General features: G+C 37.8%; 1 long non-coding RNA gene and 2 gene segments (V, D, J or C); 1 reads left to right on the forward strand and 2 right to left on the reverse strand.

The window, feature by feature from the left end:
• Nucleotides 1-105: 105 nt before the first annotated feature.
• LOC140520360 (immunoglobulin kappa variable 3-11-like) lies at nucleotides 106-797 on the reverse strand. The segment is given in 2 exon segments: nucleotides 106-488; nucleotides 721-797. Coding segments are annotated over 2 exon segments (438 nt in total).
• Nucleotides 798-4558: 3761 nt separating this feature from the next.
• LOC140521653 (uncharacterized) overlaps nucleotides 4559-25012 on the forward strand; it is a 64301-nt gene continuing 43847 nt past the window's right edge. The window contains exon 1 of the long non-coding RNA XR_011973015.1: nucleotides 4559-6191. This is a non-coding gene — a long non-coding RNA (uncharacterized lncRNA). The remainder of the gene's footprint in view (nucleotides 6192-25012) is intronic.
• Nucleotides 6525-24037, reverse strand: LOC140521644 (immunoglobulin kappa variable 3-11-like). The segment is given in 2 exon segments: nucleotides 6525-7353; nucleotides 23964-24037. Coding segments are annotated over 2 exon segments (438 nt in total).

The following is a 25012-nucleotide window of genomic DNA, read 5'->3' on the forward strand; positions in this document are numbered from 1 at the left end:
AGCTTTGCTAATGTCTATGTAAGATGTAAATGCCGAGACAAGGATAAGCTTTGTAGGAAGAAGAAGTTAGATTAGTCTTGACCAGAGAGGGGAGACTCTTTAGACCTAGAGACTAAAGGAAGTAACTGCTCCCCTGGGCAGAAACAGCTGAACTGCCTGGGGAGATTTTGTGCAGGGCTGGAGCACTGTGGGAAGCCAATTTTTATACTGCAAACAGTAATAAACTCCAGCATCATCGGCCTCCACAGGGCTGATGGTGAGAGTGTAATCTGTTCCAGACCCGCTGCCCCTGAACCGGGATGGGATCCCAGAGTGCAGATTGGATGTGTAATAGATGAGGAACTTTGGAGACTGACCAGGTTTTTGCTGGTGCCATTCTAAATACTTGCTAATGTCCTGACTAGCCTTACAGGAAATGGTGACTGTGTCTCCTGGAGTCACAGACAGGGAAGTTGGAGATTGGGTCACCGCAATCTGTCCACTGGCATCTATAATGAAAGAGAAAACACAAATGTCACCAACTGTTCACCAGATTTTTCACCAAAAGACTTTTGAATAGAACCAGCTAGAACAATTTTACTGGGAGAGTCATATTATACACTAAAAAAAGAGAATATCTTAAAACCCCAGAAACAGGTTCTGAATGATCTAAAAAGAGAATCATATGAATAAGAAGTATGTGAATAATTCCATGGTACACTTATGTGTATCCATCCTCACCTGGAATCACAAGCAGAAGGAGGCAGAAGAACTGAGCTGGGGACATCATCTCCATATTGTGCTTTGTCCAGTGCTGATCCCTGGACAAGTGAATAACAACACACTCTGATAAAGGTTCTGTGCAATCAGAATAGGTTGGGGGTGGAGATAGGGGAGAGTATGCAAAGCAGCCTGGTCTTTTATAGGGGAAAGGAGGATGGTCTGGTAATTATCATCAGTATTATGATACTGATTTATGAAATTGGCAACCATGGAATTTCTTTGTGTTGTCTTTGCACTGGCTCATAGTGAAGATGTTTCAACATGGTTGAGAAATCTTCATTGTGATTATCAATTTGAACAAGATTAAGTTGCTCTTTAGCGGAAAACGATGAAACAGATAAAAAGGAATGTAAGCATCCCCAAAGTGGAAATGAACCTGCCCAAATGCCCATTGTTTCACAGTCATGTTCTAGGGATGCTGTCTGGCTCTGAATCAAATCACCATTATCTTCAATTAATGGAGGAGAGAATATCTAGAGCAGAGATATGGGAACCTGCAGCCTCAAGGCCACATATGACTTTCTAGGTGCTTGGGTGGAGCCTTTTGAATGAGTTCAAGTTTTACAGAACAAATATTATCATTAAGGGGATTTGGTCTCTGAAGTTGGGATTCAATCAAAGGGTCAATCTTAAGCACCTAGAGGTCACATGTTACCTTGAGGCTGCAGGTTCCCCACCCCTGATCTAGGGGATAAGGGCTCACTGGTTGATTGGCAGGAATGGAAAATATCATAGAGAATTCAAAAATACTAAGGAAATTGAAAAGGCCTTTGAATTCTGCATCAATGCAGCTTGTGAAATATAAGGGTGGAAAACATGCAATATAACCTCTGCATCTTGAAAATGTTAGTATCTACCAGGCACCCCCAAAAAATCAGATATCGAGAATTATATGTCTGGAGTGCCCTATTCTTTGTAAACCAACAAGAAGTTCTCATAGAACATATACAAATGTGACAATATCCCTGAGGATTCAATGAGTAATTTGTAGTAAAACATGACCATTGTCACAGGCAAAAACTTTGCCCACAGTTCCTTAGACATAGCCTTGATGCATCAGCAAGGACTCAGGGACAAAGGCACCCTTTCCCAATAAGCAGCCTTAGCTCTGCACTCCTATGAACTAAGTTCATTTCTGGTGGGATCTTAAATTAAGGTCTTTCCAAGCTCTCTGGATCATTGTTCTGCATCTCAGAATCCCAGGACAAAACTATTGAAGCCTAGGTTGTTCCCCATCTCCAGTTCCACTGATGCAGTCATGGAATTCTAATTATATATAACATGTTAATTGTTAACAAGATGATAACACTGCTTTGCTGTTCTGAAAGGTCACCATCTTCCTCACATTGCATCACAAGTACAGGAAAATCACTAGTTGATATGAATATGTGTCTAGTCTCTTACACATGCAGTATGGGAAGGCAGAGAGAGGAGGAATTGGAAATCTCCTCTCCTTGCTTCAAAAAAAATCCAAGTCAAGGCACACCTTGAATATGTAAGAAGAGAAACAACAGAAGTTACTTTTCCTTCCAAGCTTACATGACTCGGTGGATCTTTCTTCTTAGTGATCAATCCTCTTTGGCATGTGCCCTCACGTTGATGCCAGCACAGGAGACAAGGGATGAAACAGGAGCTTCTGGTCTCACATGGAATAGCCATGTAGCACAACACAGCATTGGGATGGACACCAGGGAGACTCATCTTTCTGAATTCAAACCTAGCTTCAAACCTAGTGTGATCCCAGGCAGGTCACTTAACCCAATATGTCTTGTTTCCTCATTGGTAAAATAAGATGGAAAAGGAAATGGTAAGAAAACCACAGATAGGGTCACAGAATCAGACATAGCTGAAAAAAGACTAGACCTGATCTCCCATGTGCTTTAGCAAAAGATCATATCATAAGTAATGAGAACTGGCTTAACTAAATGCTCAGCTTTAACATGAAGCACTCAGTCTGCATGGTCACACCATGGGAAGTTCTTCAGTCCAGTAGACCTGAGAAGCTCCCTCAAATACCTCCCTTACACATTGAAATTTAAATAAAAATTTGAAAACTTATTTTTAGATAAGCATCTATTTATTAAATTAAAATTTTATTTAATAATGTTTAATTTATAAATATATATTTAATAAATGATTTAAATACATAATTTAAAATTAATATTTAATTTAATAAGATGTATTTAATAAAGATAAAAATGAAATTTAAAAACTAAAATATTTTATTAAAATATTTGAAATAAAATTTTATTAAAAATTAAAAATTCAAATGACAATAAATTTAAGTAAAAATTTAAGAAAAAAATTTACTAGATGTGACTGTACCCAACACATAAACTCCAATCTCTATAGAATAAAAAACTTTCATATTATGAAGGCCTAGAGAAATAAATCAAAACCATGTAGGAAGAGGACAAGTTATATGTCATCCTTGTCATGATTTCAGAGGTTCCATCAAAGATGAACTTATATCCTAATACTCTTCTTCATTGAGGAAAACCAACTATTTTATCCATCTGAAAAAGAGTCCACAAAACAGTAAAAATGAAGAAGAGTAGCAGGACAGCTCCCTTGGGTCTGTTCCTATCTGACCCCCACCAATAAGGGAGAATGAGGAAATAAGAAAGACAATCATCACTCATATGTCTATAGTACCTTAAGGTTTAAAAAGCACTTTCCTCACAACAACCCTGTGGGGGAACTCACGAGATTATTATCACCATTTTACAGTTGAAATTAAGTTAAGAAATTAATTTGAAGAAATTTTAAAAAATTAGTTGAAATTCAGACTCAGAGAGAGGAACATAGAGTGAGTCAATAATTATTCAGATCCAGAATCCAACCTGGGTCCCACCTTGACTCCAACTTCAGCATGTTTACTGGCCATACACCTTGCTACCTCCCTTGAAGATGACATCAGATACCTGAAGTGTTGTCATCAGAAGAGGCATTCAATTGGCCCTCCTCAGCCCCAGAGGAAAAGCCCAGAAGCACTGGGGGTAGAGAGAGTGGAGAAAAGGAGATTGGTTGGTGAGAAGGACTAAGAAATGTTGTACAGAGTGAAGCCAGAAATTGTCAGAACAAAGAAAGAGAGAGAAATCTTGAGAGAATTGCAATGAAAGATGTTATGAAATAATCCAAGGGTGTCCAGAAGCACCAAAAGAATGTTGACAAGCCAGTGTCTGGAGGATCGATGAGAGAACACACTGCCAAGACAGAATTCAGCAATGTTTTTGAAAACAGGATAGAAACATAGTCATAAGAAAAATCCCACTTCCTTCAAGAAGGCTTTCCTAGTCTTCCTTCATGCTACTGCCTTTCAGTGGTTGATTACCTTCCATTTATCCTGTATGTATCTTGTCCATACATAGTTGTGTGCATGTTTGTATCCTTCACTTGATGGGAAGCTCCTTCTGAACAGGGATTGATGTTAGTAGTAGTAGTGGTGATGGTGTGGTGGTAGTGGTAGTAGCAGTAGTAGTAGCAGTACTAGTAGTAATAATAGTAGTAGTAGTAGTGGTGGTGGTGGTGGTGATGGTGGTGGTGGGGATAGTAGTGGTAGTAGTAGCAGTGCTAGTAGCAGTAGTTGTAATAGTAGTAGTAGTGGTGGTCGTTGGGGTTGTGGTGGTAGCAGTAGTAGTAACAGTGGTAGTAGTAGTAATAGTAGTAGTAGTAGTAATTGTAGTAATAGTAGTAGTAGTAGTAGTGACGGTGGAGGGAGGGAGGGAAGATGAAATAAGAAGAAGAAAAGAAAAAGTAGAAAAGTTACAGTGATTGTAATAGTTATAGGGGAGGTAGTAGTGGCAGTAGTGCTGGTATTAGTGATAGAAGAATTGGAAGAGGAAGAGGAAAAATCAGATTACATAGGTAGATACACAGACAGTTATAGTTATAATGGTGAGGGTAATAGTAGTAGTAGTAAAAGTGGTAATACTGGTCATACCACTGGAAGCAGTGATAGTAGGACTACCAGTGGTGGTGGTGGTGGTGGTTGCTGTTGCTATTGTTTTAGTAGTTGTAGTAGCAGTGGAGAAGAAATAGTAGTAGCAGCAGCAGCAGCAGCTAACATTGCTATAACACTTTGAGGTTTCCTAAGTGCTTTATATATGTTAACTCAATGATGCTCACAATGACCCAGTGAGGCAAGTGCTACTATATCCACTTTACAGAGAGGGAAACTGAGGTTGATAAAGGACATGATTTACCCAGAATAAAATAGCCAATATCTAAAGCAAACTTTAAACTCGGGTCCTCTAAGTTCAGTCCTCCAGCCATTGCTCTACTTAAATGCCTTTTGTTCTGTCTTTCTTTGTATCCCCAGCACTTATCTCAGTTTCTGGCACATAGGACAGGTTTAATAAATGCCTGTTTACTGACATATTTCCATTGGCAGGATCTAAAAGACAAACAGGCTATAGGGAAATCAGAGCAGGGCTCCATAATACACTTTATGAGGCATTTTGCAAAGAATTTTACATCTAATTTCATTTGATCCCCACAACAACCCTGGAAAGTAAAGTGTTATTATGAATCTCCATTTTACACATGAGGAAACTTAGCCAAAGAGAGGTTAATCATCGTGTACAGGGCCACACAGCAAGTAAGTGTCCAAGGCCAGATATGCACTCAGGTCCTCCTCACTCCAGGGCTGCCTCTCTATTGTCTTCGCTACCTGCCTGCCCCTGAATGGAAGTGTTTAAAGTTAGACACGATGGACTTCTGGGAAAAGCTGGGAGGAGAACTGTGCATACCATTATCTCAGCTGCACATTAGCGTCTATACAAAAACTGACCATGTGTAAGGGCAGGAAAATGTCATAGACAAATTCAGAGAAGCAGAAATATTAGTGATGCTCTTTTCAGACTACAACTCAATAAATATAACATTTAATAAAGAATAAATTAAAAATTAATTGGAAACTAATCTATTCAATAAGGAAGAGTAGGTAAAAGAACAAATCATAGAAACCACTGATAATTTCACTGAAGAGCATGACAACAATGAGACAAAATTCCAAAATTTGTGACATGCAGGCAAAGCAACACTTAGGGGAAATTTTAAATCTCTAAACACACATAACAGTAAAAGGGAGAAAGAGCAGATCAATCGTGGGAAGTAAAGTTCTGTTGTCCACATTGCTAGGTGAAAGGGGTTGTGACCTAGCATGGACAGGTTAGAGGTCAGAGACTAAGGCACAGGCCCAAGGAGATGTGTGAGGAAGGGCCTTTCAGAGAGAACACGGAGTCACATGGTCAGGGGATGGTGTCACAGGACATCCAAAGTTCAGAAAACAGTATAAGAAGCCCCATCTTCCTCCATGGGTTGTAGCCTTCCTGTAATCTTCCTGCAACCTTACTGGGGGAGGCTACCCATCCATCCAGAGGAAATGGACAGAAAGATTAATAAAGGCCTTCCTGACTTCACAACAGGTATTATTCTTTCTTTAAGGTGAACGTGTTTCTTACTGTTGGGGGCTTGCTAAATGGGCTCACTTCTAACACCAATGAACTGGGCATGGAACTAAAAAAATAGAAAAGGAAGAAATTTAAAATCCCTAATTAAACAACAAAATGGAAATTTTGAAAATCATATGAGAAATTAACAAAAGTAAAAATAAAAGAATATTGTACTTATAGAAGTAGGAATTGGTTTCATGAAGAAACCAGTAAAAATAGGTAAACCACTGAGTAATTTGATTAAGAAAAAAGACAGAAGAAAACCAAATTACCAGTATCAAAAATGAAAATGGGAATGTGCCACCACTGAAAATGCAACTAAAACAATTATTGGGAGTAATGTTGTTCAATTATATGCAGGTAAAACTAACAATCTACATGAAATGAAAAAATGTTTACAAAATGGCCCAGATTAATACAAGTGGAAATGAAATACTTATATAACCCTCTCCTGGAAAAACAGGGAAGCAACATTCAATGGGACAGGAAGTGGAGGCTGCACCCCAGTAGGGAAGGGTTCTTAAACCCAAAAAGGCTTCTTTCTGTTTTACCCTAAGGGCAATAAGGTTAGCCACTAGAGTGTCATCTGGGGTTGTTGCTTAGTTTGTGCTTTTCCCAATGACCTAGATCATGATGTGGACCCTTTGCTTAGCTTTGCTAATGTTTATGTAAGATGTAAATGCCAAGACAAGGATAGGCTTTGTGGGAAGAAGTGAGACTAGCCTTTACCAGAGAGGGGAGGCTGTTTAGACCTAGAGACTCAAGAAAGTAAGTGCTCCCCTGGGCAGAGACAGCTGAACTGCCTGGGGAGTTTTTGTACAGGGCTGGAGCACTGTGGGAGACCAACCCATATACTGCATACAATAGTAAACTCCAGCATCATCAGCCTCCACAGGGCTGATGGTGAGAGTATAATCTGTTCCAGACCCGCTGCCCTTGAACCGGGATGGGATCCCAGAGTGCAGATTGGATGTGTAATAGATGAGTAACTTTGGAGACTGACCAGGTTTTTGCTGGTACCATTCTAAATACTTGCTAATGTCCTGACTAGCCTTACAGGAGATGGTGACTGTGTCTCCTGGAGTCACAGACAGGGAAGTTGGAGACTGGGTCACCACAATCTGTCCACTGGCATCTATAAAGAAAGAGAAAACACAAATGTCACCAACTGTTCACTAGATCTTTCACCAAAAGACTTTTCAAGAGAACCAGCTAGACCAATTTTATTGGGAGAACCATATTATACACTAAAAAAAGAGAATATTTTAAAACCCCAGAAACAGGTTCTGAATGATCCAAAAAGGGAACCATGTGAATAAGAAGTATGTGAATAATTCCATGGCACACTCATGTCTATCCATCCTCACCTGGAATCACGAGCAGAAGGAGGCAGAAGAACTGAGCTGGGGATATCATCTCCATATTGTGCTCTGTCCAGTGATGATCCCTGGACAAGTGAATAACAACACACTCTGATAAAGGTACTGTGCAATAGGAATAGGTTGGGGATGGAGATAGGGAAGAGTATGCAAAGCAGCCTGGTCTTTTATAGGGGAAAGGAAGACAGTCTGGTAATTATCATCAGTTATTATGAAACTGATTTATGAAATTGGCACCCATTGAATTTCTTTGTGTTATCCTTGTACTGGCTCATAGTGAAGATATTTCAACATGGTTGAAAAATCTTCATTGTGATGATCAATTTGAATAAGATTAAGTTACTCTTTAGTGGAAAATGATGAAACAGATAAAAAGGAATGAAGGCATCCCCATAGTGGAAATGAAACTGCCCAAATGCCCATTGTTTCACAGTCATGTTCTAGGGATGCTATCTGGCTCTGAATCAAATCACCATTATCTTCAATTAAAGGATGAGAGAATATCTAGAACAGAGATGTGGGAACGTGCAGCCTCAAGGCCACATATGACTTTCTAGGTGCTTGGGTGGAGCCTTTTGACTGAGTTCAAGTTTTACAGAACAAATGTTTTCATTAAGGGGATTTGGTCTCTGAAGTTTGGATTCAATCAAAGGGTCACACTTGAGGATCTAGAGGCCACATGTTACCTTGAGGCTGCAGGTTCCCCACCCCTGATCTAGTGGATAAGGGCTCACTGGTTGATTGTCAGGAATGGAAAATATCATAGTGAATTGAAAGATAATAAGCAAATTGAAAAGGCCTTTGAATTCTGCTTCAATGCAGGTTGTGAAATAAAAGGGTGGAAATTATGCAACATAACCTCTGCATCTTGAAAATGTTAGTATCTACCAGGTACCCCCAAAAAATCAGACATCGAGATTTATATGTCTGGAGTTCCCTATCCTTTGTAAACCAACAAGAAGTCCCCTTAGAACATATATAAATGCGACAATATCCCTGAGGATTCAATGAGTAATTTGTACTAAAACAAGACCTTTGTCACAGACAAAAACTTTGCCCACAGTTCCCTAGACAAAACCTTGATCCATCAGCAAGGACTCAGGGACAAAGGCACCCTTTCCCAATAAGCAGCCCTAGCTTTGTACTCCTATGAACTAAGTTCATTTCTGGGGGGATCTTAAGTTAAGGTCTTCCCAAGCTCTCTGGATCATTGTTCTGCATCTGAGAGTCCCAGGAGAAAACTATTGAAGCCTAGGCTGTTCCCCATCCCCAGTTCCACTGATGCAGTCATGGAATTCTAGTTACAGATAACATGTTCATTGCTAAGAAAACGTTAACCCTGCTTTGCTTTTATGAATGGTCAACATCTTCCTCAGATTGCATCAGAAGTACAGGAAAATCACTACTTGATATGAATACTTGTCTAGTCTCTTACACCTGCGGTATGGGAAGGCAGAGAGAGGAGGTAAGAGAGAGGAGGAATTGGAAATCTCCTCTCCTTGCTTCAAAAAAAAATCCAAGTCAAGGCACACCTTGAATATATAAGAAGAGAAACAACAGAGGTTACTTTTCCTTCCAAGCTTACGTGATTGGGTGGATCTTCCTTCTTGGTGATCGATACTCTTTGGCATGTGCCCTCACCTTGCTGCCAACACAGGAGACAAGGGATGAAACAGGAGCTTCTGGTCTCACATGGAATACCCACATGGCACAATACAGCATTGGGATGGGCACCAGGGAGACTCATCTTTCTGAATTCAAACCTAGCTTCAAACTAGGCTGGTCACTTAACCCAATATGTCCTGTTTCCTCATTGGTAAAATAAGACAGAAAAGGAAATGGTAAGAAAACCACAGATAGGGTCACAGAATCAGACATAGCTGAAAAAAGACTAGATCCGATCTCCCATGTGCTTTAGCAAAAGATCATGTCATAAGTAATCAGAACTGGCTTAACTAAATGCTCAGCTTTAACATGAAGCAGTCAGTCTGCATGGTCACACCATGGGAAGTTCTTCAGTCCAGTACACGTGAGAAGCTCCCTCAAATACCTCCTTTACACATTGAAATTAAAATAAAAATTTAAAAACTTATATTTAGATAAGCATCTATTTATTAAATTAAAATTTTATTTAATAATATGTTTAATTTATAAACATATATTTAATAAATGATTTAAATACATAATTTAAAATTAAAATTTAATTCAATAATATGTATTTAATAAAGATAAAAATGAAATTTAAAAATTAAAATATTTTATTAAAATATTTGAAATAAAATTTATTAAAAAATTAAAAATTTAAATGACAATAAATTTAAATAAAAATTTAAGAAAAAAATTTACTAGATGTGACTGTACCCAACACATAAACTCCAATCTCTGTAGAATAAAAACCTTTCATATTATGAAGGCCTAGAGAAATAAATTAAAACCATGTAGGAAGAGGACAAGTTATATGTCATCCTTGTCATGATTTCAGAGCCTCCCTGGAAGATGAACTTATATCCTAATACTCTTATTCATTGAGGAAAACCAGCTATTTTATCCATCTGTACAATAGTCCACAAAACAGTAAAAATCAAGAAGACTAGCAGGGCAACTCCCTTGGGTCTGTTCCTATCTGAACTCTACCAATAAGAGAGAATGAGGAAATAAGAAATACAATCATCAGTCATATGTCTATAGTACCTTAAGGTTTAAAAAGCACTTTCCTCACAACAACCCTGTGTGGGAACTCACGAGATTATTATCACCATTTTACAGTTGAAATAAAGTTAAGAAACTAATTTGAAGAAATTTTTAAAAATTAGTTGAAATTCAGACTCAGAGAGAGGAAAAAAGAGAGAGTAAATAATTATCCAAATCCAGAATCCAACCTGGGTCCCACCTTGACTCCAACTTCAGCATGTTTACTAACCATACACCTTGCTACCTCCCTTGAAGATGACATCAGATACCTGAAGTGTTGTCATCAGAAGAGGCATTCAATTGGCCCTCCTCAGCCCCAGAGGAAAAGCCCAGAAGCACAGGGGGTAGACAGAGTGGAGAAAAGAAGATTGGTTGATGAGAAGAAGGAGTAAGAAATGATGTACAGAGTGAAGCCAGAAATTGTCAAAACAAAGAAAGAGAGAGAAATCTTGAGAGAATTGCAATGAAAGATGTTATGAAATAATCCAAGGGTATCCAGAAGCACCAAAAGAATGTTGACAAGCCAGTGTCTGGAGGATCTATGAGAGAACATACTGCCAAGACAGAATTCAGCAATGTTTTTGAAAACAGGATAGAAATGTAGTCATAAGAAAAATCCCACTTCCTTCAAGAAGGCTTTCCTAGTCATCCTTCATGCTACTGCCTTTCAATGGCTGATTACCTTCCATTTATCCTGTATGTATCTTGTCCATACATAGTGGTATGCATGTTGTATCCTCCACTTGACTGTAAGCTCCTTCTGAATAGGGATTGATATTAGTAGTAGTAGTGGTGATGATGGTAGTGATGGTAGTAGTAGTAAGAGTAGTAGTAGTAGTAGTAGTAGTAGCAATGGTTTTGGTGGTGGTGATGGTTGTGGTGGTAGTAGCAGTGGTAGTAGTAGTAGTAGTAGCAGTAGTGGTGGTGGTGGTGGTGGTGGTAGTGACGGTAGTGGTGGTAGTAGCAGTGGTAATAGTAGTAGTAGCAGTAGTGGTGGTGGTGGTAGTGGTTGCTATTGCTAATGTTCTAGTAGTTGTAGTAGCAGCGGAGAAGTAATAGTAGTAGTAGTAGCAGCAGCAGCAGCTAACATTTCTATAACACTTTCAGGTTTCCTAAGTGCTTTATATAGTGAGGCAAGTGCTATTTTATCCACTTTAAAAAGAGGGAAACTGAAGCTCATAAAGGACATGATTTACCCAGAGTCAAATAGTCAAACCCTGAATTAAATTTCAAACTCGGGTCCTCTAAGTTCAGTCCTCCAGCCATTACTCTACTTAAATGCCTTTTTTCTGTCTTTTCTTTGTATCCCCAGCACTTATTTCCATTTCTGGCACATAGTACAGGTTTAATAAATGCCCATTGACTACCATATTTCCATTGGCAGGATCTAAAAGACAAATAAGCTATAGGGAGATCAGAGCAGGGCTCCATAATAGCTTTTAGGTAGCATTTTGCAAAGCACTTTACGTATCTTGTTTCATGTGATCCCCACAACAACCCTGGAAAGTAAAGTGTTATTATGAATCTCCGTTTTACAGATGAGGAAACTGAGCCAGAGAGAGGTTAAACATCACGTACAGGGCCACACAGCAAGTAAGTGTCCAAGGCCAGATATGAACTCAGGTCTTTCTGACTCCAGGTCCAGTCACTTAGCCACCTGCAAAAACTGACTGTTTCAGCTGGAACCCACTGCCTGATGAACTGACAATGGGAGCCAGAGACCCAGTAAACCCAGAACAAGCCTCTGGTAATGACTGACAAATGACAGTCTATGGAAATAAAAATTTCCCAGAGAAAAGTATTTCTCATCTAAACCTGTTTTTTCATGTGGAAGCACTAAGGGTTCTCTTTGTAGTAATGACAACAGTGATTTAATTTTTGCCAACTTCAAACTTGTCCTTTTGTTTTACTTGTCTTTATAAAACTAAATCAAAATCCAAGAATATTTTTGAAAACTGTCTTAATTTCACAACATTTTCCCCAAAACATGTTATATAATCCCTACATCCCTGCTTGCTGCATTTTCCCAAGATCATGAAAAGTTTACATGTTAGTCTAATCTGTTAGTCCTGATCCATTATTTTTGCATTACCAGGTGAGTAATAGGGTCAGGGATTCTTCCTTATATTATTCCAGAGGCTTGTTATAAATTTGAAATCATTTTGGAAATAGTAATCCCATTGCTCCAGTTTCCAAAAAGTCACATAATGTAGGCCTGGAATCAGGAAGACAAGTTCAAACTCAGCTTCATACACTGGCTGTGTGAACCTGGGCAAGTCACTTATCTGCTTATCTCAGTTTCCTCAACTGTAAAATTAGGATAATAATACCACCTATCCCCCAAGGTTGTCTTGAGGATCAAATGAGATATTTGTAAAATTCCTTACCACAGTGACACATAGTAAGCACTATATAAATGCTTGTTATAAATGAAATAGGTGTTATTATTAAAGTGTTGTATTTGAGGTGAAAGGAAGAGGAAATAATCTTTTTTTTCTTAATCTTTTGAAATTAAATTCTGGTTTGGGAGAAGGAAGGATAGACCTGATATCTAAGGTATGCTATGAAATGAGTAACACATATTCCTTGTTTTATCGTCAACTACCCCTAACTGCAAAAGGCATCTTCTTTGATTAGTTCTACTTTAATTATGATATGACCTTCTCTAATTAGGTCATCTTTTCATTTGGAGTTTACCTTGTTATTGGATGTGAGATGCAAATTTATTTTTCCCCTCTCTGGTTTGGTTCACTCCAACTCATAGTCCAGAGATCTAAGTAACATTCTTAGACACCTTCTTCACCACTACTTACTTTCTCAAATTAACCTTTCTCTTTGGAATAAATACTAGGACTTTGACAAGAAAGAGTGATAAAAGATCACCTGAGACCCCAAGTGCTTCACTTTCTGTTTCAGGACTCTGACCCTTAGCCATACTTCCTAGGTTCTCAGAATCATTAATACCCATGAGATTCAATAGGAGTGGATTGTTGACAACAGCCTTAAGGTGTACATCTTAAATTTGGATCCATCCATATGTTTTTGAGGAACGTTTATATTCTAAACTACAAAAGCCATTAAAACCAACTGTTGAAATAAGTTGATGTTAGAACCAAACTTTCCAATTACTATATCACAAAGTGTTAAGCCAAGATTTAAAAAAAATAATGAAATATTCCTTTATGTTACTCTCATAAAAATAGTTTAAATGTCACTTGGAATCATAAAATTGTAGGATTTCAGAGTTGCCACTCTTTTTCCATCTTGCATGGAACTTTTTGAATTCAAGTTTAAATAAAACTCTATATGATGAATTTTGGTGTTAGTTGTCTGTCCCTGCCAGTTTTGTGTCATTTAAAAATTTCGTAAGTATGTCACCCATGATTTCAAGCCATTGATTTTTTAAAAATATTGTTTATTATAGGAGTAATGACAAAGATCCCTGAGGCATCACACTAGAGACCATCTTTTCATTCTATTAACAGTGATTTTCATTGTGTCCGATGATTCAACTGGTTGCAAATCCATCGACTTGTACTGTTATCTAGCCCATATCTCTTCATCTTTTCCAGAAGATGCTCATTGTAGATTTTGTCAAATACCTTTCTGAAATCTAGGTACACTACAATACCGAGAATATTCTCCTATTCCTCAGATTTAATAATCATCTTGCTGAAGAAAGGTAATTAGGTTTGTCTCCTAGCACTTTTTCTTCAATCTATCATAACTTTTAGTGATCATTGCCACCTATTTAAAATGATCACAAACCATACCACTGCATCAATTACTTCTAGAACTTTGATAGCCATGTGAATCAAGCTCAGTGGTCTGTTTCAAGCCTGAATATTCTATTTGTCTTTCTCTGAAAATACAAAGATTTGTCCATTTTCAATTGTATGAATATTCATCCTTTCTTTGATTGTTTTATAGATCACTAAAAGCAGATTAGTAGCCATTCCTGCAAGTTTCTTCATTATTCTGGAAAAATGGCCTCCCATCTATTTTTATTATGTACTAGAAAAGTTTTAACCCTAAGTTTTCTGGGAACATATACTTCAAATCAGTACCAGGCAAAAGCAATTTAAAAAAAGACAGTCTTTACTTGGGGGTACTCTGGCTGCCTTCTGCTTGCTGTGTTCGATGCCAATTCAAAGTCCATGATGCCAGACAATTTTAGAGTTAATAATTCCTCGAAACTTCCACTTAAACTCTAATGGGGAGCCTCTTCCTATGGGCTAAGTATGCTATATATGTTATAATGTCGTTATTCTAAAAAACAATTTCTAAATGCTGAAGAACTCTGATCAACTGCATGATTGATCATTACTCCAGAGAGGTGATAAAGGCCTGATCATTTTATGAAAGAGCCATGAAAGCCTAATGCACACAATAAGAAATTAATTTTTGGATGTGATTCCTACGGGAATGTTTAGGTTGACTGTGCTTATGTGATATGGGGGGAATTTCATATTTTTTTCAATTTCTTTTTCAATGGATGGGGAAAGGTAGAGGGACAAAAAAGTGAATGCCTGGAAAATGAAAAAATAAAATTAAAAAATTTCATAAAACAAATTCTATGGGAGTAAAAAGAACAAGTGTCCAGTCGGCTTTTTATCACAGTGACACATACTCATAACAAGTGGCACGTGCATTTCAAATTTTTTTGAACTTTTGTCTATTTAGAAGTTTACTTTTTTATTTTTTCTTTGTATTCTTTCCAAATTACTATAACTTTTATTACCAAAACCTTCCCAACTCCTTCCCATGTTATTCTGCTAAATTATTTGACCAAAGTTCAAGGCAGGAAAAGATAGCACTGTGTGTGTGTGTGTGTGTGTGTGTGTGTGTGTGTGTGTGTGTGTGTATGGCTGTCTGTGTGGGTGTGGGTGTGTGTGCATGTCTATTACATACAACCCCAGATAACAAATACAGGCAGCTAGGTTAGAAAACCAGGCCTAGATTCAGGAAGACCTGGGTTCAAATGCAAAATGTATCTACTAGAGGACATTATTTACAACCATCTGGAAGAGGGCATGAAAAAATACTGAGCTTCTCCAAACTTGTATTCAGACTGGGGAAGTGCTATGGCTTCCCAACTTTCCATGTTTGTAAAGAAAAAGTCCCAGCTTTCCAATGTGCTAGTGATGCTCACAACTTTCCTGGGGTTATAGGAAGGAAACTGATGGAGACTGAGGTGTTATACGTTACACAAACCCTTAGATCTAAGTTTGAGCACAGTATTTGCTCATTCTTATGAGAAATAAAAATATGGAATTTTAATGTTTCTCAGTTTACTCAACCTTAACTAACAAGAGGAATATAATTGATCTTATTGATGATTTCAATTGCTATGGGGCCTTTAGAACTCACATGGGCACATCTAGGAATTTATAACTGGAGATCCATGGGTAGAGGAAAAGCAAAAGAAAGAAAAAGAAAATAAAGCCTCATAGGCATATATGACATAGCCAGTTAATACATATGAACATGAGTCTTGCCAGGGAATTTTCCCTCAAAATTGCCTGGCCAATGCCAGCAGGATCGTCTTGACCTGTTCTTTCAAGTAAGAATCAAAGGTGCATGTAACTATTCCCCTTGCATTTCAATAGATGAATGCTCACTTTGATTCTGTACGGGAACAAGGGATAAGCCTTCAACATACAAAGATCCTAAAAAGAAAGAAAGAATTATTTGGTTGTATATATGCTTCCTAGTAAGCAACATCGATTCATTTGTATTCCCCAGAAATGGTCCTTGAAGTCATGAAATTTTAAGTACAAATATCGTTAAGTATGTCACAAGAAAGGGCATAAAAACCACAAGCCTAAAAACTACCATGAAACCAGTCACTGAGGGCACAGTTCAACGGTCCCTACAACGATTCTGTCATAGAATAACCTATAAGTTCTGGAGATAAGCCATCAGGCATCTCCCACATGCCCAATTCATGTCCTTGCACTGAGGATTTCCTAATATCCACATATTCATAGATTTATATCCAGTATGTATTCTCTGATGCATAACAAGATTGGGACTCTCAAGGAAAGAATGTGAGGTAAAAATAAAGTTTAAGTGGTGTCTGCTCCCCTTCTTCTTTCCATCTTTGTTTATGCTTCTACTTGTACACCCCAACAAAGGGAGACCTGTGCCACTGTCCCCAATTTCATGCTAATGTCTCCTTGACCTTCCATTTTCTATCTTCTTTCAGCACCAACAGAACATAAACTATACTTCTTCTATCTCATTGGAGCACCTCTATGATCTCTTTTGCCATTAGGATTCTTAAACTCCCCTTTTATCACCCCAACTGTTAGAATGTAAATATTTCTTTGATAGAAAATCCCTTCTGATTGTTAACTTGGGTTTTCCCTTTTTTCTTCATGTCTATTTATTTCAGATGTCTCTTACTTTCAGTTTTCTTATCATAAATATTTGAAAATCTTCGATGTCATAACATGCACATATTTTTTCCTCATAGGATATATTGAATATTTGTTGATAGGTAATTTATGATTATAGACCTTAATCTCTTACTTTTGGGATGTCTAGATTCCTTGAAAGTAATGGCTGGTAAATTTTGGGCAGTCCTGACTGTGGCTCCACCATGCTTGACTTCCTTCTTTCTGATTGCTTTTTGTGCAGCAATATTTTTCAGTGATTTCTTGGACAAAAATATATCCAGGTTATTCTTTTGGTCATAGATTTCAGGTTTACAATGATTCTTAAGTCATCTGTCATTGGTCTTTTTTCCCCCAGGTTAGTGGTTCTTGATTAGATATACATTTTGATTTCTTCCAACTTCCTCAGTCTTTTGGCTTTGCTTTAATAATAATGGGAATAGGTATCCCTTATACTGCATTTACTATAAGCCAGGCACTCTGCCTTAGCACTTTACAAATATACTCTCATTTGATTCTCACAAAACACCTTGGAGGATGATACTATTATGATCCTCATTTCACAGTTGAGGAACTTGAGAAAAATAGAGGTTAAGTGCCTTGCCCAAGGTCACGCAGCAGATAAATGTCTGAGGCTGGATTTGAACTCACATTTTCCTGGTTTTGGGCCCATTCTTCTAAATGCTCCACAAACTAACTGCCAAATTAATTTTGTCTTTTGAAGTCATTAACTTCAGTTTTGTCAAATTGTTAATATTCACATAATGTTCAGATTAAGCACTGCTAAACATGGGCATATACATGAACATATATATTTATACATATATATATATACCCACATAATAATTACCTACACACTTATATAAATGTTTGAGCATTCACACACACACACATCCATATAAATTTACACCCTTCAGTCTCTTCGTCACAGGCTGACATGTAAACCCTGGGAAAATAGTCTTTGGTCTTTGCCTTAGTATTTCTTGCTTTGTTTTAGGTGGATGGATTACAGCTTTGCATATTGTGAGCTTGAAATGTCTGCAGAGCAAGTCTCTGAGGGTCTGGATCTTGACCCACAACAGATTTTTGCAGATAGCTCAGAATTCATCATCTACAGTACCCATACCAGCATTAGCTGACAAGAAGACATATGTAACTACAATACTATATTTACATGTGAATTTGATGGCATCAGTGTTCTCTAGAAAATGTGTCTCCAGGAACCAAAGTCATTTTGGGGACAATATATCTCCAAATACTGGGAGTGGTAATATTTGTAGTTTTATTCTTTTGTCTCTGTCAAGTAAATATGTCTTTGTAAAAGCTGATCAGATAAAGTATAGGGCCTGGAGACAGGACTCATCTCCATGAGTTCAAATCTGTCTTCTAATACCTACTAGATGTGTGACCCTGGTCAAGTCACTTAACATTGTTGGTCTCAGTAGCCTCACCTGTGAAATGAGCTGGAGAAGGAAAGAGCAAACTCTTCTAATATCTTTGCCAAGAAAACCCCAAATAAGATCATGAAGAATTAGACACTACTGCAAAATGATTAAAGAACAATAACACTAAAGGAGCTGAGTGCTTGGAGGATGATATTCTGGAAGATGAAAGAACTAGAATTACAACCAAGAATAACCTACCAAACACAACTGATTATAATCCTTCAAGGGGGGAAAGGGATATTTAATGAAATAGAAGACTTGCAAACATTTCTGATGAAAAGATCAGAGATGAACAGAAAGTCTTATTTCCAATGTAAGACTCAAAATAAGCATAAAGAGGAGAACATGAAAGAGAAACCATAAGGGGCTCAAAAATGTTAAATTGTTTACATTTCTGTATGGGAATATAGTATACATAACTCCTTAGAACATTATCATTATTAATAGCGATTAAAAACACTGTACATAGACAGAGGGCATGGGAATGAGCTGATTGTATTTGGGGTGATCTAAGAAAATGGATGGACAAGGAAGTTGGATGCACTGGTTGAAAGGGAAAGGGAGAGACATAATTGGAAAATTATCTCACATAAGAGAGGTGTGTAACAAGGAGCTTTCATAGTGGAAGGAAAATGGTAGATGGAGGTGAACAACACTTGAACCTCACTCTCATCTAAATTGTTCAAAAATGGAAAATGTATTTTTATAGACACTCAATTAGGTGTAGGAAACAATCTTACTCAACAGAAAAGTAGGAAGGGAAGGGGACAAATGAAAGGGAGAGGGTGATAAGAAGGAGAGTAGATTAAGGGAGGCAATGGACAGAGGTAAAAGCAAACCTTAGAGGAGAAAGAGGATAAAAAGACAGAGAGAAGGTTAAACAGAACAAATTCACATGGAGAGAAATGCCCTATTAGTAAGCAAGACTGTGAATGTGAATGGGATCAATTCACCCATGAAATGAGCAAGGGTAGTGGTTGTTGTTCTTGCTGTTGTTATTGTTGTCATCCTTCTTTCCGGAAGAGGACCATGACATTATGGAGATGAAGACATGACTTGCACTTGACTTTGTTTTGAGTGAGAGAGGGCTGTGCAAGGTCACCAGCCTCATTTCTCGTCCAGAACCATCTGCATCCAGTGGCCAGATTCATCAGAACGACTGAAAATGGCCCAGGATGCACTGGGAGACCCTGGTCCTTTTGGGCTAAGACCTTTTCTGGGTTCTCACTTTGAGTCAGGTAATGCCCATTCAGTGAACAGGACTCCCTAGGAAGTGAGTCAAGAGATGAAAACTTTAATGAAAACAAATTAAACTGGGAGTGGAAAATTCTCAGGGGTACTGACCAAAAGAGAAACAGCTACAATTTACATTCACTCTGAGCTAGAAGGGCCCCAAAATAGCCATTAAGTGGTACTTGGGCAGGGATCTATTTTTTTGCAGTCTATGAGCTCCAGAGTGAAATGGGTTTAAGGTTTGGTCTTTGAGAAAAGAAAGGAAGAAAGAAAGAAACAAACAAAGACAAAAAGGAAGGAAAGAAGGAAGGAAGAGAGAAAGAATGAATGAATGAATGAATGAATGAATGAATGAATGAATGAATGAATGAATGGAAGGAAGGAAGGAAGAGAGGAAGTAAGAAAGAGGAAGAAAAATGGAAAGGAAGAAAGAAGAGGAAGGAAGGAAGGAAGAAATAAAGGAAGGAAGGAAGGAAGAAAGGGAGGGAGGAAGGAAAAAAGAAGGAAGGAAGGAAGGAAGGAAGGAAGGAAGGAAGGAAGGAAGGAAGGAAGGAAGGAAGGAAGGAAGGAAGGAAGGAAGGAAGGAAGGAAGGAAAGAAGGAAGGAAGGAAGGAAGCCAGTATACCCCAGCTTAACTATCAAAATTCACCTACCTTTAGAGAGAAGAAGAGGGAGAGGAAAAAGGAGAACGTGCACAATGGACTAGTTTTGAGAAGAGAGTAACCAAGTAATCAAGAAAACTTAAATATCGTGAAACAAAAGTTCAAAGGAGCACAACACTTATCACATCAACAGTAACTGACTACAAGTCACTTTGGATCCTAGTGACCCATTCTGAAAGTCCATTTTACCAGCACAGTGTGAGTCCCAGATGTTTCATGTAAGTGTCTGGTCCCTAGATATCTTCTCTTGGACAATAGGCTTTATTCTTAGGACAGCTCTAAAAAGGGTTCTGGTGCCAACTCTAAAGCTTCCTAGATAATTCTCATTTATTACACTTTAGTATAATCACTTAAATTTGGTTCTTAAATCTTAAAATCAGAGACTTTCAGGTTATATACAGTTTGCTGTTCTATTCTTACCTAAATCCTGTACATAACATGAGAATCTTTAAAAATTTAGGAGGGTCCAACCATAAAATGAGCTCTGCTTTTAAAATTATCAGACAGATAGTTTTAAGATAAAAAAATTCCCCCCCCTTTTTTTTTTACCAGTATCAACACAATTTATGTGTAAAATCCTTGATTTAATTTTGAGAAATAATTACTAAAACATACTCAAAGCCAGAATTTCCATGACATATGAATTTGGGAGCCAGTCATATACATATGTTCAGAGTAATTAGAGAAAAAAGCCTAAACCTGTTGCTTTCTCAAATTTTACTATTTCATTTAATTAGAATCTTTTGCATTGCATCTATGTCTTATTACCTTGTGTAATCATTTACCTCTTAGTATATCATTCCTATATTATAATTTCACCAAAAATACAGATTAAAATTGTAAGATGTTCATACTTTCATCCTATCATAATAACTCTGAGATGTTCCACCATCAATTTATTATTTAATAAATTTAGTATTGTACTTACAAAACACCTACACTATAGAAATTTTCTACAAAAGAAAAAAGGACATAATTATAAGAATGACATATATCATAATGGAAGTGTAACTCCCTTAACACTGGTTGATTCCAGGCATGAGTCATATCTGACAGGCAATCATGTACTTACAGGGTGTTAAAAACAAGACTCAGGATTAACCAGGTGGGAATTTTCCTTTTGAGAAAGGAAATCGCACAGTGGGGAAACAGAGTCATGAGGACCTTTCCTTAGGCAATATCAAAGTCATCACCAAAACTTTTCCCAGACACAGACATACATGGATAGCCGATTAGACTAGAATCAAGAATCCAATAATATGTTGTTTACAAGAGACACACTTGAAACAGAAAGATACACACAGAGCTAAAATAAAAGGCTGGAAAAGAAGCAATTATACTTAAGCTAAAGTTTTTTCCTTTTTAAAAACAATTGAATCAATTTTAAGCTCAAAGAAAGCAAAATTAAAAATAAGTGTAATTAAAAGAGATAAGCAGGAAAATTGCATCTTATTTAAAAGAAAACAACAGACAATGAAATAATATCAGTATCTACCATACATGAACCAAATGGCCTAGTACTCAAATTCTTGAAAGTCAGATGAACTGCAAGAAGAAATAGATGATGAAAATATACTAGTGAATGTCCTCCACTTTCCCCTCTCAGAACTAGAAAAACTATAAAATAAATGAGAAAAAAGTTTTAGATGAATGGAATTTTTGAGGGGAAGGAGTAAGTGAGGCAATTAGAGTTAAGTGACTTACCCAAGGTCACACAATGTCACATGCCTGGGAGCATACTGGAACTAAAGTCCTCCTGACTGCAGGGCTGCAGCTCTATTCACTTCCTTACCTGCCTGCCCCTGAATGGAAGTGTTTAAAGGTAGACATGATAGACTTCTGAGAAAAGCAGGGAAGAGAACTGTGCATACCACTATCTCAGCTGCACATTAGCATCTATATAAAAACTAACCATGTGTAAGGGCAGGAAAATGTCACAAACAAACTCAGAGAAACAGAAATATTGGTGATGCTCTTTTCAGACCTTAATGAAATAAATATGACATTTAATAAAGAATAAATTAAAACTTAATTGGAAACTAATCTATTCAATAAGGAAGAGTAGGTAAAAGAATAAATCATAGAAACCACTGATAATTTCATTGAAGAGCATGACAACGAGACAAAATTCCAAAATTTGTGACATGCAGGCAAAGCAATACTTAGGGGAAATTTTAAATCTCTAAACACATGTATCAGTAAAAGGGAGAAAGAGCAGATCAATTGTGGGAAGTAAAGTTCTGTTGTCCACTTTCGTAGGTGACAGGGGTTCTGACCTAGCATGGACAGGTTAGAGGTCAGAGACTAAGGCACAGGCCCCAGGAGCTGTGTAAGGAAGGGCCTATCAGAGAAGAGAACATGGAGTCACATGGTCAGGGGATGTTGTCACAGGAGATCCAAAGTTCAGAAAACAGTATAAGAAGCCCCATCTTCCTGCATGTGTTGTAGTCTTCCTCTAATGTTCCTGCAACCTTACTAGGGGAGGCTACCCATCCATTCAGGGGAAATGGACAGAAAGATTAATAAAGACCTTCCTGATTTCACAACAGGTATTATTTTTTCTTTAAGGTGACCATGTTTCTCACTGTTGGGGACTTGTTAAAAGGGTTGACTTCTAACATCAATGAACTGGGCATGGAACTAAACACATAGGAAAGGAACAAATTTAAAATCCCTAATTAAATACCAAAATGGAAATTTTGAAAATCAGATGAGAAATTAACAAAAGTAAAAATAAAAAAATATTGTACTTATAGAAGTAGGAACTGGTTTCATGAAGAAACCAGTAAAAATAGGTAAACCACTGAGTAATTTGATTAAGAAAAAAGACAGTAGGAAACTAAATTGCCAGGATCAAAAATAAAAAGGGGGACTGTGCCACCAACGAAAATGCAATTAAAGCAATTATTGGGAGCAATTTTGTTCAATTACATGCAGGTAAAACTAACAATCTACATGAAATGAATAAATACTTACAAAATAGCCCAGATTAACACAAGTGGAAATAAAATACTTATATAACCCTGTCTTGGAAAAAGAGGGAAGTAATTTTCAATGGGACAAGAAGTGGAGGTTACACCACAGTAGGGAAGGGTTCTTAAACCCAAATAGGGTTGTCTCTGTTTTACCCTAAGGGCAATAAGGTTAGCCACTAGAGCTGTTATCTGGGGTTGTTGCTTAGTTTGTTTCTGTTTTTTTCTCAGTGACCTAGATTATGATATGGACCCTTTGCGTAGCTTTGCTAATATTTATGTAAGATATAAACACCAAGATAGAATGGGCTTTGTTGGAAGAAGAAGTGAGATTAGCCTTTACCAGACAGCAAAGTCTGTTTAAACTCAGAGACTAAAGGAAGTAACTGCTCCACTGGGTGGAGACAGCTGAACTGCCTGGGGAGTTTTTGTACAGGGATAGAGCACTGTGGGAGATCCACTGTAACACTGCATACAGTAATAAACTCCAGCATCATCAGCCTCCACAGGGCCAATGGTGAGAGTATAATCTGTTCCAGACCCACTGCCCCTGAAGCGGGATGGCATCCAAGGGTACAGGTTGGATGTACCATAGATGAGTGACTTTGGAGACTGACCAGGTTTTTGCTGGTGCCATAGTAAATGCTTGCTAATGTCCTGACTAGCCCTGCAGGAGATGGTGACGGTGTCTCCTGGAGTCACAGACAGGGAAGTTGGAGATTGGGTCATCACAATCTGTCCATTGACATCTATAATGAAAAAGAAAACACAAATGTCACCAACTCTTCACTAGATTTTTCACCAAAAGACTTTTGAATAGAACCAGCTAGATCACTTTTACTGGGAGAGGCATATTATACACTAAAAAAAGAAAATATTTTAAAACCCCAGAAACAGGTTCTGAATGATCTAAAAGATGAACCATGTGAATAATTCCATGGCACATCATGTGTATCCATCCTCACCTGGAAGTATGAGCAGGAGGAGGCAGAAGAACTGAGCTGGGGACATCATCTCCATATTGTGCTCTGTCCAGTGATGATCCTTAGGCAAGTGAATAACAACACACTCTGATAAAGGTTCTGTGCAATAGGAATAGCTTGGGGGTGGAGATAGGGGAGAGTATGTAAAACAGTCTGGTCTTTTATAGGGGAAACGAGGATGGTCTGGTAATTATCATCAGTATTATGATACTGATTTACAAAACTGGCACCCATTGAATTTCTTTGTGTTGTTCTTGCACTGGCTCATAGTGAAGATGTTTGAACATGGTTGAAAAATCTTCATTGTGATGATAAATGTGAACAAGATCAAGTTACTCTTTAGTGGAAAATGATGAAACAGATAAAAAGGAATGAAGACATCCCCAAAGTGGAAATGAACCTGCCCAAATGCCCATTGTTTCACAGTCATGTTCTAGGGATGCTATCTGGCTCTGAATCAAATCACCTTTATCTTCAATTAAGTGAGGAAAGAATATCTAGAACAGGGATAGGGGAACCTGCAGCTTCAAGGCCACCTATGACTTTCTAGGTCCTTGGGTACAGCCTTTTCACTGAGTCCAAGTTTGACAGAACAAATTTTTTATTAAGGGGATCTGGTCTGTGAAGTTTGGATTCAATCAAAGAGTCACACTTGAGCACCTAGAGGTCACCTGTTACCTTGAGGCTGCAGGTTTTCCACCCCTGATCTAGGGGATAAGGGCTCACTGGTTGATTGTCAGGAATAGAACATGTCATAGAGAATTCAAAGATAATAAGCAACTTGAAAAGGCCTTTGAATTTTTCATCAATACAGCTTGTGAAATAAAAGGATGGAAATTATGCAATATAATCTCTGAATCTTGAAAATTTTAGTATCTACCAGACACCCCCAAAAAATCAGATATCGAGAATTATATGCTTGGAGTTCCCTATCCTCTGTAAACCAACAAGAATTCCCCATACAACATATGCAAATGCCACAATATCCCTGAGGATTCAATGAGTAGTTTATACTCAAACAAGACCATTGT

This window comes from Notamacropus eugenii, chromosome 1 (genome assembly GCF_028372415.1).
Source record: "Notamacropus eugenii isolate mMacEug1 chromosome 1, mMacEug1.pri_v2, whole genome shotgun sequence".
Classification (NCBI taxonomy): domain Eukaryota; kingdom Metazoa; phylum Chordata; class Mammalia; order Diprotodontia; family Macropodidae; genus Notamacropus; species Notamacropus eugenii.